General features: G+C 44.7%; 1 protein-coding gene across 1 annotated transcript; it reads left to right on the top strand.

Annotated features, from left to right (window-relative positions):
- Nucleotides 1-301: 301 nt before the first annotated feature.
- Nucleotides 302-9,872, top strand: T265_11623 (hypothetical protein; the record flags this gene model as incomplete). Its single annotated transcript, XM_009178326.1, has 10 exons — nt 302-344; nt 2,069-2,106; nt 2,234-2,297; nt 2,920-2,981; nt 3,595-3,684; nt 3,775-3,916; nt 5,685-5,999; nt 7,128-7,244; nt 8,240-8,596; nt 9,805-9,872. 10 exons carry the CDS (start codon nt 326-328, stop codon nt 9,870-9,872), a joined length of 1,272 nt encoding a protein of 423 aa, XP_009176590.1.
- Between the last annotated feature and the right edge of the window lie 4,192 nt (nt 9,873-14,064).

The raw sequence follows: 14,064 nt of genomic DNA, 5'->3' as shown, positions 1-14,064 counted from the left end.
CTAGAGAGATGACGACCAGAGTGTTTACAATGTATCACGAAGACGTGATCTTGAAAACTCGCTAGTAGCCTGTTTTGTGGTTGGCCTGCGTGTTGCAGTTCGCGCTGTTGATTTGGGGGCACTTTAGTTGAATGTTTGACCAGCGATGTCTTCCGACTATTGCCCGAGTCTTATGGGACCATCTGATCATCGAATGGTGTTCTGAAAAATAATTCACCTTTGATATGTGATCACACTGCATAAGTTGTGCTTTCTTGGACACGTGCTGCGTGTGCCAGTCGACCGGCTTCCTCAGGGGGTTGCATCGATCCAGAGGCGGTTGAACATGGGCCGGTCCGCGAAGTGTAAGTGGCATTGATAGCATTACTAGGCATTACTGACCCTCTGCGCTGGTTATTGCTGTCTTCCTGAATGGGGACCCCGAGGCAGGCCACATCAGTGGTTGGAGACATTGTGAGACATAACCCAGTCGCGCTGTTAGTGGCGCACGTGAATCCAAGCTAGTGTCTTTAGTGCATAGCCTCCTTTCTATTCTCCTCACTTAAGAGTCCTCTGACAACCTTGTATTTGCGCATCATTTATATCTGCTACAACCTCCAATGCGTCACACATTTCCCCCAGTCATCTGTGACCGAAAGTATGGTAGATGGAACCACTGTATGGCAAGTACGCGGTTGTTACAGTTACTACAGCTGATGAACTTGCATCCTCCAGTGATGATGAAGTCTTGGTTGGCGGTCCGACGACATTCAGAATGTTTGAAACGAAAGCAGAATATCAGTGTAATACAGCACTTCGACCGTCATCCTTTCTGAAAAGACAGAAGAACCTCGTGCCAAAACCGTCGTGATATCAACCTCGCCCCCGTCGCATCTGATGTGCTCTCCGGCGTTATATTTCACAGGTTGATGGATAACCAAGGGAGACAGATTCGTGACAATCAAGCTGGGTTCGGCCCTGGCCGTGGATACAAATTCATAAGCACCGACAGTTTCAAACGTCTCATGTTAGTCCTTTTTCTCGATATGAAATCTGTTTTTTCCTCTGTCGATCATCGGAAACTTTGGCGGTGTTTGGCGACGAAGGGTTTGTGGGCTGAGTACGAATATACGGCAAGCTTTTGTCTGAGTTCACCATGTCCACTGATGTAAGACAAGGCTTCCCCCTCTCACGCCCCCTCTTCAGCTTTTTTATTGATGTTATTGAAACTTCTCTATCTATCTCCGAAACCTCGGGGGGTGGAAATGTCCCTGGGACGCTCGCTCAGAGACGTGGAGTATGTGAACGATATTGCTCTCCTAGGTTCAAATTCCTCACAAATACAAACCATTTCAAATAGCCTAAATCATTCTGTCGCGCGGTTTGGCATGCGCTTTACTCCTCCAAGGCGTAAAGTGCTGCTACAAGACTGGGTTGCATCAAACCCAAACCTCATGCTTGCAGACGAGCAAATCGAATTGATAGATGAATTTATTTACTGGATTGTTTTATACATTCTGGTGGACCGGCTTGAAACGACATACTTCTCGAACCAGGAAGGTCAGGGTAGCTTTCGCGAACCTCCGACACTTATGGCGCTGAGCGTTTGTCTGTCAGGGACTGATTTTACCCCGGTGCTTTATGGATCAGGGACGCCGCTTCCACACGCAAAGTACACACGAAAGTTGTCAGTGGCGTCCATCGGTGTCTCCGAAGTATTTGTTGGGTCTGGTCGGAATATCGGATCAGTAATGCTGAGGTGCACCAGATGGGTTATGCTGGTTAGGAATGTACTTTGCATGCCAGAAGACCGTCTGCCTCGTAGGACTCTTTTAGCCCAGCTCTGTGCTAAGCGGAAACGACCGAGAACAGTGTATAACCTGGCAACGAAGCAAACTTGATCCCATTGACGACTGGCTGGGACCCAACGTGCGCCCATCCATAGGTTTTTTGGAGAATATTACACTTGGTTTGTGGTGGTTCAACTGTGTGTAGTCAGCGTCTTCCCGTCCGGTCCCTTCTTTCATGATCCGTCTACAGAGTCTGTTTACTTGATGTAATAAGTATTCCGTCTTGTCCTCTGTTTCAGATCCCACATCTCGTATTCACAGTACATTTACTCGAAGGGTGAGTTCTAAATAATTCGTACTTTACCGTCCTCTGCTTACTTTTAGGGATTTTAGGAGCATTTACAAGCCCTTGATTTTGACAAACCGTTTGGCACCGTTTTCATTTGAGTGCTTTATTTTAACAGAAATCATCTGTATGCAGCCGCCGACTGCTAAGCGAAAAAGATCGAATGGAGGCGGTACTTCTGCGTAAGTCCTACTCTTTTTATTGTAAGATTGTGAGAAAGTAGAAAAACTGAAGCTTCCTTAGTCACTAATGAATGATGTCTCGGCACCGCAGCTCGTAATGGTGATAAGCGGAAAGGCGCTGTTCATTTGTTTAGTAACTGTATTTGTTGACGATTGTAACGATTGTAATGAAAAACCGCGATTGTTTCATCACCTGTGAAATATGACGCTATTTTTCATGCCTGTTTTGTAACGGGCGAGCAGCTTGTGACATGTTAGGAGGATATGGTGGTGACTCTGAAAAGTGTGCGTGCTATCGTTTCGGACTTCCTTCCAGGGCGAAGCGTTAATCTCGGTATGGTTACCAACATTCTCGATGGGAACCAACTGCGAATTGATGTCAGATCGTATGGCCACTTTCTGTGGGGATGGTCCAAAGAATGGCTTGAATATGTAGGCGCCCTGAAATGCATGACTGTAGGGCGCAAGCACGATTTCATCGCTACTCTCAATTTCATTGCCATCGTTTTGAAACAGTGAGAGATCTTTCTTTGGCGCTGCGATACTTTGTTGGGTACCGTGAATATACCCCCCTTTGAGCTCCTATTTCTTACTGAATATGATTAATTTTTGTATCCTATAGTAAACCAACAATCTCATCTGATCGGAGGCGACAGCCTGATTGGATCCCCACAAAGGACAAGGGTAAGCATTTGATATGACCGTATTAGGGTACGGAAAGTTTATATTAGGACACTATCTGCTTTTGCGTATATGAAAGTTGAAATTAAGGTGTTTTCAAGCTGCGGTTTCGTTCGCCATTTCGCTCTTTAGTAGAGGTTCAGCATTGGAGCATTTATATAATATACTAAAACGAATAAGAAGGGCACATACTTTCTTTGAAACGGCCGTCTGCTGATCCTGAGCTTTGTATTTGGGGCTCAAGTTAGACGCTAGGTGTTGTGTGAACGGTTCTGATCCGAACATTTGTCCTTAGTTACCTCGTGCCTGTATCATGAAACCAACCGCGTCGGCCTTGTGGTTATGCTACCCAGGTCGGCGACTGATGGTGAGATCTATGTGTAGCGTGACCCCTTGGTAGTTCATCTTGCACAAACGACTCGCTAAGCTGGAATGTGTATACATAAGGATGGAAACAGGGCCTCCTAAGTACATATGGTTCCTGAAAACGAAGTCAGTGCCATGGTGTTTCCCGACCCATGCTGATTAGAAAACGACGTTAGCTCATCCAGTTATCTTCGAATACTGTTGCGGATGGCTGTTTAACTTTTGATTTGTATATCTTATTTACGTGTAGCCTAGTCGTGCGACTTTTGGACGACCCGGAACTTCCACTACCCCCATTCCCAGCATTCCGGCTCCCACGGTTGTTGAAGACCTGTCTAAGGTAGATTGTTTGCTCGTGCTCTTTGGACACTTTTTTTATGCACATTGGATGGCTTTCTGCTCATCCGTACCTTTTACTTGTGTTGTACAGGTGCACTCGGACGAGTCTTCCTTAGCCCAGAATCCATCTTCGCAAACCGTAGACCATCGCACCTCACTCATTCGATCCCCACTGGATGACCTCAGAAGGTTGTCTTGGCGACGACCCACCGACTACCGTTTCATTCCATTTAGTAAGTTATGTAGCAATTGCCTGCGACTGATGTTACTGTTAACTTCTATCCAGATTGCCTGATTCAGGTGTCCGGGAATGCAGGTATCTGGAGTGTTTTTGCTGAGTGTACGGCGACTAAGCGTAGTGACATTTCTGTCAACCATCAACACATTGTTGACAAGTTTTGCGGCCTCACAGAAAGCGACCCCGTCTTTCTAAAATTCATATCCCATGCTTCCGTTGAGCGGAAATTCAAAAATATCTCTGAAAGAAATAAAACCCTATCGCAGGATCATAGCTCATTCAATTTCGATGAGACTCCAAAGTCGGGTCACCGTTAGAATGTAATCGATACTTGGTTTGGACAGTTTCGTCTGCGGTTACATGTGGATGGGTTTGGTGTTTATTTGTTATTTTGTCGGTAGCAGAAGCGAATAACTAACTAGAGTTACTTCTATTGGGGGTGCAAATCGTGTAGCCGTCCGGTTGATAAGGGATGACAACTCATGCGCTCCCTTTGGATATTTTCATCCTTTGGTTATACTGAGTCAAGTGTACTATAGCACCATTTCGGTGTTTGGCTATTGTCATCCAAAAAATACCCGGAATCCACGGTTAGTGTACATGTCACACCTACGTTTGAGCCTTAAGCCACCTAATTCCGGGCCCAAAAAGCATCGGATGCACTCTGATTATTTGTCCGTCTTTTTTTTGCGTTTTTTATTCCTATGTAGACCTTAGAATCGAATTTTTGTCATGGGTCCTCATGAACTCTAATATGATGTTCTCATTCACTCAGTGCGTTTCGCCTAGCCTTCGAAAGACAAGGAGAAGCAGACTTGGGTTCTCTGGTAAAAAGTGTACATCTTTTCTGTCCCATGGCCCATACAGGTGCTGAACTATCCATATCACTCAGTCTTCGTCTCTCCAATAAAATGTTTTTGTGATTTCCATTAGGGAGTGCAGAAGCGATTCTCCTCGACCCCTTTCCTTTAAACACTGCATCCACTTTAGAACGAGCGCTCCGAAATAAACGCTTCCCTTGGGTTAACTTATGCATACTGTGGATTGTTTTTTCTTCACCCAGACATGGGCACGATCAGACCGATATAATCTGAACGTTGGAACGCCAGGAACAGCGTGCCGTTTAGATATAATAGAGAGATGGTTGAACATATATAGCAACAAGTTCGTAGAGCATGACGGGTTCCAGTCCGCTATGCGTACGGGATACCTGTGTGAATTCATTCCTTCAACTTCTGCCAGGCCGATCCCCGTACCCTCTGACATACTTTCAAGACCGGGTTTACTCAGAAACCTGGAGATTTACCCACCCTATGCACCCTCCGCAAGTATAAGCCTGTTGCTTTACACTCGGTACTGTTTACTTAAACAGGCCGTGAAACCGAGCAAACTTGTGTTAGCAGGCTGGTAGATGACATGGATCAGTCAACTAAGAGCAGATTATCAAACGACGGATTCTGTGGGATCTACTGCAAATCTACATCCGATAAAACACCTGGAATATCACATTGTTTAGCTGATAGTTCCTCGAGTGACCACACCATACCATGCTAATTCTCCAAACTTGTTTGTAAGTGACGTCTCTTAAGCTGAATAAAGCGGAGAAGATTCTGGAGAAGACGCTATCACTAAAGGTAGTCACAAGCATATTAAGTAACTGGTCATGTCAATGGGTTACATTAAATGACATATGTGTGTGCAATCTTCCACAGTGTTGTTTATAACTCTCCTTATGTCTTTTCCGCTTTGTTACTTACTCCTAGAACAAATTCGTTCCCCATCGGCTTCGTTTGTCGCTAGTGGTGGTGCACTCAGACGAAGTCAGCGTATTCGTCCGCCAGCAAGGCGGGATCCCAATGTGGCTGTGGTCTACGATTGGGAACCTAACTCTATCGGAATTCCGTACAAAAAGCCAGTTGGCCTGGCTGTTTGGCCGACCGACGAAGAAGTGCGAAGGCGCCGACGGTTCCTTCAACAAAAGCGAGCTCGTTTGAGTGATACGAAGATGCGTCTGCTTAGAGTTCGACAGCGAGCAAAGCGCCTGGAACGTCTGGCTCAGCGATATCGCAAACGAACGGGTAATTTAAACCTATTGTTTACAGTCTTCGAGGGTTCATCAAGGATGTACTCGTCTTGGATCCATAGACGAGGATCTCACTTGTGCAGTCGTTTTCGCCACGACTTTGATTTTTACACAACTGGTCTTCTAGGGTAGTAAAAATGAGAACTGTTGAGTAGACCATTGTTATGGGATATAACTTAGTAATATAAGCAATCTGCCAAGCGTACCTTCAACTGTTTGCCGTTGAGCGTCACTTACAGTTTTTGGTTCCTTGCTACCGTCACTCTGCATACTGCTGGATTAGGATTCAAGATTATGACGACTGTTGCCTACGTAAAACCAAACAGTCCTTATGCACTTGAATCTCCCAAGTAGTGGGCAAATCTCAACGATTCAGAGGTTTTGTGGGTGGAAGAAGTTACTTGCTCTTGAACAGGGCTTTGCTTGAGTAACATGTCAACATGATTGATAAACATTTCTAGACCACACAATCAAAAAGGTCAAATTCCAAATGCCCACGCTTAAGCAGACGATGACCAGTGAATGTGGTTTATTTTATGGCATATCCTTCATTATTGTCCTCGCATGTGCTAGCTTGCATACCGCTAGCTGTTTTATGGCCCGACATCAACCGTATCCTGTACCGCGTTGTCGGAGCATGGGTGCGTGTAGTCGCCAAGATCGAGTGGGGGCGCCTTTATGCGAACACTGTTCAAGACAAACGGAACGCTCGTTCTTTTTCTCACAAGTATCCTTTCTTGGCAGCAAGGAATCTCTCAGGTGGAAATTGGGCTGCGTTCCAGGCTCAGAAGCACAGTGATCGCATCAATAAGGTACTTCAGGTCTACTCTTAGGGGTGTGACGGTTGTGGTAACAAGGCTTGGAATTCTTCGAAGCTCCTTTTGCACCAATGTTCAAAAACCGTACATCTGCACGTAGTGGCCACGTTTCTAGTAGTGTGAATTGTACCATCGTAGTGCCTTTCCTGTCATTTACAGAGAAACTGAAGTCGCCTGCCCCGGCCCTGACTAGAATTCCCGCTATTCTGTGTGCATATCGTTGGTTACACTGTCCTGAGCAATTGATAGCACCGAAGGCCATTGTGAATGCTCACGTGTCTAATCTTTTCGTGTGCTTCTACCAGGTTCTGCTGATACGGCTAATCACCGGCCATTAATCCAATTAGACGATGGCGTTCAATGGGCTTCAGACGACCAGCTTTGTTTGCCATGTAATTCTCTGGATCGCAGTACCGAACAACGTAAGTTTTCAATCTGAGCTTCTCGTTTTCCTCATTGACCGGCCGTTTCAGATTTCAAGTAAATCCGAAAAGAGGCTGCTTTGTCTGTTTCCAGTCAGTGCAGTGCTATTGAAGGTTATCAGGGAACGTACTAACCGATAGGAATTTAATGTGTTCGATTGTTATTCATCTGCTCCGGTGCTTACACCGACTAGTCTCGCCACACCACTAATTACGTTACAATTCCCAGCATCGCTTTGCTCACATCGTCCGACTGCATTACAGACGGATACCGACACAATCACAGAATCAACTTCTTTTCAAGGTTGCCTCACTTGGTTAGTTTGTCGCGGCGAGCTAGTTGTGGTTCATCATCATCGTCAAAGACAGCAGCATCAGTGCTGGCACTGATGCTTCACTGCCGTAGAACCATAAGGTTCATCTGTTTTTCCTACTGAAGTATTGCTTTCGACACATTGCTTGGGACATCTGGTGCGTATCCCCAGCATGCAGTGATGTTTTTTAATTGATAGATATTGTAAAAAGCGCCTTAGGACAACCTGTTTGCAGTAGTAACAGAAAATCTTTCAACTGTAGCAACCTTTCGGTGTCTAACTGCGATGCCACCCTTAGGTTGCACGAGGGCTGGGATACTACCAGGTTGCCCAAGCCTAGACAAGCTTTAATCGGAATAAGTTGTTTCACCATGTGACAGAATAAAACCCCTCAGAGGAAAGATTATCATAACGGAAGCAACTCTTCTCATGTTATTTGCCCGTCCACTCTTTACCGTTGAGAGTACCTAGTGTACTCAGGTCACTGTGGCGCCTTGATATAACTAGCTGGAAAATTCATTCCAGTTTAGTTATTCGGGTATATACGGTTACCGGAGACACTGAGAAAAGAGTTGTCGTAAGGTTTGTTCACAAGGGATATTGATTCACTTTACGTGGTTTACTACATTTGTTACATTCACTGATGACTAATAACACTCACGAGTTGTTTTTTCCTTACAGAGGTCATCTTTCCTGGCACACAAATTTCTTTTAAAAACGTTACTACCTGTGAACATTCTGTATATACTGTTCCGGCTTTTTCGGGTGTCTGGTCTCCGGAACTCACAGAAATTAAATACGGCCGAGTTATTCCTCAATTGGAGGTTGATGTAGACCTGACGCGAGTAGTCAACGATGAACAACAGCGCCGTCAACTGCATTATGATCCCGACTCGGTGAACTTGTTTCATTTAATCCAGCAAACTCCAGGCACTAGCTCAACCTCCGAACCAATCCAACCTCCATCTCAATGGGCAGTGCAAATCGCTAATTATGCTTTCCGTTTGAAATCCCCTTGCTTTATCCTCATTCCTAAAGGTATGCAGTTGAACTTTTTTTCCATTTTGATTGCATGTTGCATATTTTCTATTGAATTGCACCACGAACCTGGAATGGCAACATGTATATTGCGTAATATCCTTTTCTTCAGAGCCTTGGAAGTGTGCATAATATGAGGCTGTCTAAGGCCTTATCTGATGATCTCGTTACACTCTTCCTGAATAGCAGCGGGTTTGGGTGGTACTTATTCTGTTCGCTAAGCAGACTCAAACTTCTCCAGCGTTATCCGTAACGCGTTATTTCATCATTCACCTATGACAACGAAGAAACACCCCGGCGATGCCAGGTACAACCTTCTCTGCCATTCAAGCGCCAATTTCGACATAAACCGCTATCCCATATCTACAGAACAGTTGTGACACAACAGAGCAAGACACGTATCAGCGATTGTCCAGGTTGTCACACAATGCACCCTCGTTTATTAACACTAGCGTTGCTCACATCGCAATTACCGGTTTAAGGATGCACCTTCGAAAATATACCCTCTCGCGTAGGAGACTAGAGGCTTGGTTACTTAAGTGTTTTTGAGCTGCTGACTGCACTACGCTGACATCCGAGTAACCGTGATAGTCCGTACATTGAATGTTCTTTATTTGGTGTCTGCCATTATGCTTGAAAACTAGACTTGATGTGTCAACTCCATGGAATAACTTGATTTTGTAGTTTGACACTGGTTCCCCATGACTATTTTGAGAGCAAAGAAATCAGCGCAGTCGTTAGAATCCTCTGATGTACTTAAAAATTTACACTTTCTATGGCATTAGTTATTCGCTTAGTTCCAGCGGATAACAATATGTAACAATATGATAAAACAACATACAAACATTGTTCCTATCGAGGCATACCAAATTATTTTTCAGGAATATGAAATAACAGATCCATTTGTCACATTGGCCTGAAGTCACCCATAAACAACACACAAGTGACTCACAACTTCTACTGCCTAAGTTAAGCTACCACGTGCAATTAGGTAGAATTCTTAACGTCTCAAGGGTATCTACTGAACTGGCTTTTGAGTGCAGTTGGTTTAATCCTGACAGTGATGCATTTCGAACTTCTGCGTTTTACACTATTCGTGCATTAGTGATGTACGTTAAGCGCATATTCATATTTCCTAGGTGTCCTGTCATACCCCGCTTGACTTCGCATAATTTTAATGCTCTTGTTCTGTTTTCCCTCCGTTTCAGGAATTCCGTACAAATTCATTAACGCAACACGTGATGACTTACTACTCCTTCGTAGTATATATTCATAACTTATTTAATGTACCTTAATACCAATGTATGATTTTACTACATCACTATCAGATGATTTTGCAAAAGCTTATGTGGCTACAAACTGTGTTCTTAGCGTGCGTTTGATCCATCAGATACCCTTATTCTTGGGAAAGGGCGGACGTGACCGATAGCCTTACTGGGACTGTAGCCAGCTGAATCATTTCATCATCGATAGCACAGCATCAGTGTCTTTGCTTTGCTGCCATAAAATAAAGGGATCCAGCGCTGGACCAGTGGGTCTAGGTCATTCATTCCATATGTCTGGTAAGGTGGGGATTGAATGTGCTCTGGAAATGTTTATTTGACTACAAAAGCGTCTTTGGTTGCGTGGCTATACAGTAATCGTTGTGTGTATCATTTTGGAGGTTTCCGTCCGGGTTATGTGATCTTACAGGTTGGCTGTCGTTCTATTCGTCTTGCACAACGTGATCGGGCTGAAAGATTCGCGTGAAACGACTGGTCTGATATACGTACTGGCGGAATTTGCTTGCCTCGTTTGTTTTAAGCGATTATTTCGCCTGAACATTTGGTATGCGTGAGTATTACCTGGGCATTGCCTCGGATACGGTTTGGTGTCGAGCATGCTTCTGCGTAGGGTTCACGTTGCATGAGTAGGATGGACACTGCGGTGGCATCATAACAGATGTCTAGGTCGGTGAAAGCACTCTTAAACCTAGCGAAGTGCACTCTTTAGCAAACTAATTTGGTTTTGCGAGAGACCCACCTGGAACCCAGCTCAGTCTGTCGTTTGTGATCTTTCCAGTGCATTACAAACATACACGAATCTCGATATTTCAAATATGGTAGCGACCGAATCATGAGGCGGCCTGGTGCAGCACATTCGGTTGCCTAAAAACATCACAAACGAGAGAGTGAGTGAGTCTCTCGCAAAACCAAATCCGTTTGCAAATAAGTGTATTTCGCTAATTTCGTGTAATTTGGTCTCAAATAGAACATAAATTGATGGAAACTCGGGGACTGCGCCTACCTCATTGGCCCCAAGAAGGGCTGTTGAAGAAATTTCAGCAACCTTATGATTAGTGCATTACGAATATACTCTTAAACTTGTTGAGTTCGAAGGGACTTGTACAGCCGTTCAGTTAGACGGATTTTCCCGCAACACCGGTCGACTTATTTGCATGCGTTGTCTTGTGTCAGCAATTTATACTCTGAGGGTCTGGAACGCGTGCTAAACACTTGTTTACCTGGAGTACAACTAATGTGTTCTACCCAGGTGACCTTCGGAGGGGGACCGTTGGGCAACTTCATAAAGTCATTTGATGGTGAACATCCATAAACGAGCAACCGCACCTGGTGGGTTAGTGGACGTCGTTTTGACAGAGCAGGCGGTGACTTAACTTCCTGGTAGATACTATCCGGTGCAGTGTATTTGTGTTTGTGAGCATGCACTGATATAACTCCGATGCTTTTGACGTTAGGAGTAGACAGTGAAGCCTGAAACGGCCACCCATATGCAAGCTGAAAAGTGGGAACAATAGTATACAATCTTGGCTAATACCAGTGAATGTGGTTAACTTTATGTAGCTTCTACCTGTAGCCGTACCCGAAGCAATGCATTTCAAAGACAAGAATGAGGGTTTGATGCCTTTATTACGGAAGCTGATTTTGCTTCGATGGGTGTTTATAGCTGCATACACGTTTTACGTCCATTGAAAACAGCCTAGAAACCAATTACCAGACTTATGCATACTATTATCCTTTGCTACCGTAACAGTCGTTCGCATATCACTATGTTGGATGCCGTTCGGGGCACTTAATTGTAAAGGAAGCTGAAAATTTTTTTTGGGTGCAGCGCTTGTATCGTCGGTGGAATTGGAAATTGCCCTTCAGGGTCTTGTCGTACAGATGACTTCATGCAGCGGTTATTTCACATGATGTCGACCTGGATCAATTGCTTTCTATAAACGAGAAGTGGCTGATAGCTCGAAAACTAACTGATTCAGAAGTGAGCAGTTCATTACCTAGTTAGCATTCAATTTCATTCCTTCCAAGGCAGGTTTAATTGGGGTCCAGGTTTTGTTTTCTTTCGAGAAACAACCTTTTCGATTGCGCCGTCTGCTATTTTCGAAGGTATGTCCACTTGCTTTCGTACATTTTTTCGTGTTTCAGCTGGAACTAAAGAACGTTCAGCAGGTTCTCCATTATATAGTGCCTAAAAATGTGGTTTACCTCCGGNTTCCCTCCGGCACTCACTAAAGTCAGTCCGTGTCGACACCGCAGTGCCTTTATCTTTGCCTACTCGCGAGTAGTCTAGAAACTTTCAAAAATGCTCAGCAGATCTGAAACGCTGATCGGCTGTTTGACGAGCCCTGCGTAACCATAAGCGCGACTTGTGAACATATCGCTCCTAGGAGAGGCCGTCATCCTACTTCCGCATAACGGTGCGTCTGCATAATAGCCACATACGCGAGAGCATAATCTGTATAACTCAGCCCAATTTGGTGAGGTTTTTTCACGACTGGTTGGCTGTTCGTGCAACGTCAGTTCAACTTTAAAGCAGTACAGGAGGAGATTGAACGTTCTTGTGTTCGTTCGTTCCCTGAAGATAGTGTTTTGTATAATCCTGGGAATTATGTATTTTGACGGGTGTGAGTTCAGTAGGTTAAAAAGCTGATTATGAATTTTTTCTGGCTACAGAAAAGCGGAGCAATTTATTCCCATGCAGTGAGAGGTTTCTTTCTGCAGGAGTTTTGACATGGTTGCTCCATCTGCCCGACATGGTAGACTATCTTGTGGGGGAAAGCCTTGGAGGGTGCCGTAATGAGTGTCGCAAGTTTCGGTGGAAGCTCCATTTTATTTCACGGACTTTAGTTATGAGGCTACCACATGTTAGGTGTATTGTGTGACCAAGAGGTGGACAGTGTGTGAAAACTAAGTAAAAGTAGTCGGATAGGCAACTTCCACCTCCCTGGATGGGTATCCAGTGACTCATCTCACCATGGTTAATGACAGTGCTAGGAATGGCCCAATTGTGCATTTAATGGCGTCTATGCGTCCAATATATCACCTTCAGTGCAAGGTGGTTCAGTGGATAGAGCGCGAATTTAGTGCCTGGTAAGTTCGTGGTTCGATCCTCTGCCTCTCGACCTCCCCTGTCTAGGCTTGGGAAGCCAGGCCGTATTCCAGACCATATACTTCCTTCGGGTGGCATAGCAGCTATGCACCGAAAGGGTGCTACGGCTGAATGGTTATATTATATCATTATATCATGCGCGTTTTGTGTTCATGTACGTGTGGGTGAGTGTATGGGGCGTTCTCTGAAAGCTTTACTACAAGCAGTGATGTCTGATGAAAGTGCCCCTCTTGTCTCTTTGTTTTTCTTATCCTTTTTGATACTATTTGAGTTACTTTACAAACTATCCGAGAACAGCCTTCGAATGATACCTCCCCCACCAACAGTGGGATAAACTGTGCGCAATCAGCGCACAGGATATCCTGTTTCCCTTATTAAGGGCATATACACGGACTCCCATCTGGTAGTCCCACCTCATCAACCATCACGAAAGGAGGTACAGACCGACAAACCATCCCATTTTCACTTCACTACAAACATAGCTTAATTTAGTTAGGGGAAATCCCCGAACTAAGGCGAATCTTCTCGTCGATTTCTGGCTCACAGTTCAGGTTATGGTAAAGCCAGAATCAAACGAGTCTATGAAACTATACGGCCGGTTTAGGGTTATTTGGGAATTTCACCGGAAGACAAGTCCTTTCAATGAATATTTTACCAAAGCGTGAGACCATTGAGATGCATGTATTTTGTGTTGGATGTATCACGTGACGTACGATCATTTACATACCGCAGAGTAGTCCGGAATCTCCTCTTTCACTGCGTGCGCTTCCTTAACGAGTTTGTATTTCAGGTGGAGGAATACTGTAAGTTCTCTGTGTATATCCCCGCTTACCTGGATGATCCCTTTTGTTTGTGGTTCAGTGAATGACTTTAGGTTTTTCGACAACCACTGCGCTTCCCCATTGTTGAGCCCTTTCAGTTGGTTATGGGCTATCTCGAAGTTGCTTTCGAACACTTGTTACCTTTTGAGTGGTTAAGTTTGCTTCGGTGCTGAACTGTCAAGCCACGAGAAGGAAGAATGAAGGTTGAGATACCGCCAGATTGCCCAAGTCTAGACAGGGGAATTCGAGAAGCAG

Source organism: Opisthorchis viverrini, assembly GCF_000715545.1.
Source record: "Opisthorchis viverrini unplaced genomic scaffold opera_v5_534, whole genome shotgun sequence".
NCBI lineage: Eukaryota > Metazoa > Platyhelminthes > Trematoda > Opisthorchiida > Opisthorchiidae > Opisthorchis > Opisthorchis viverrini.
This window is presented reverse-complemented; position numbering and strand designations above follow the sequence as displayed.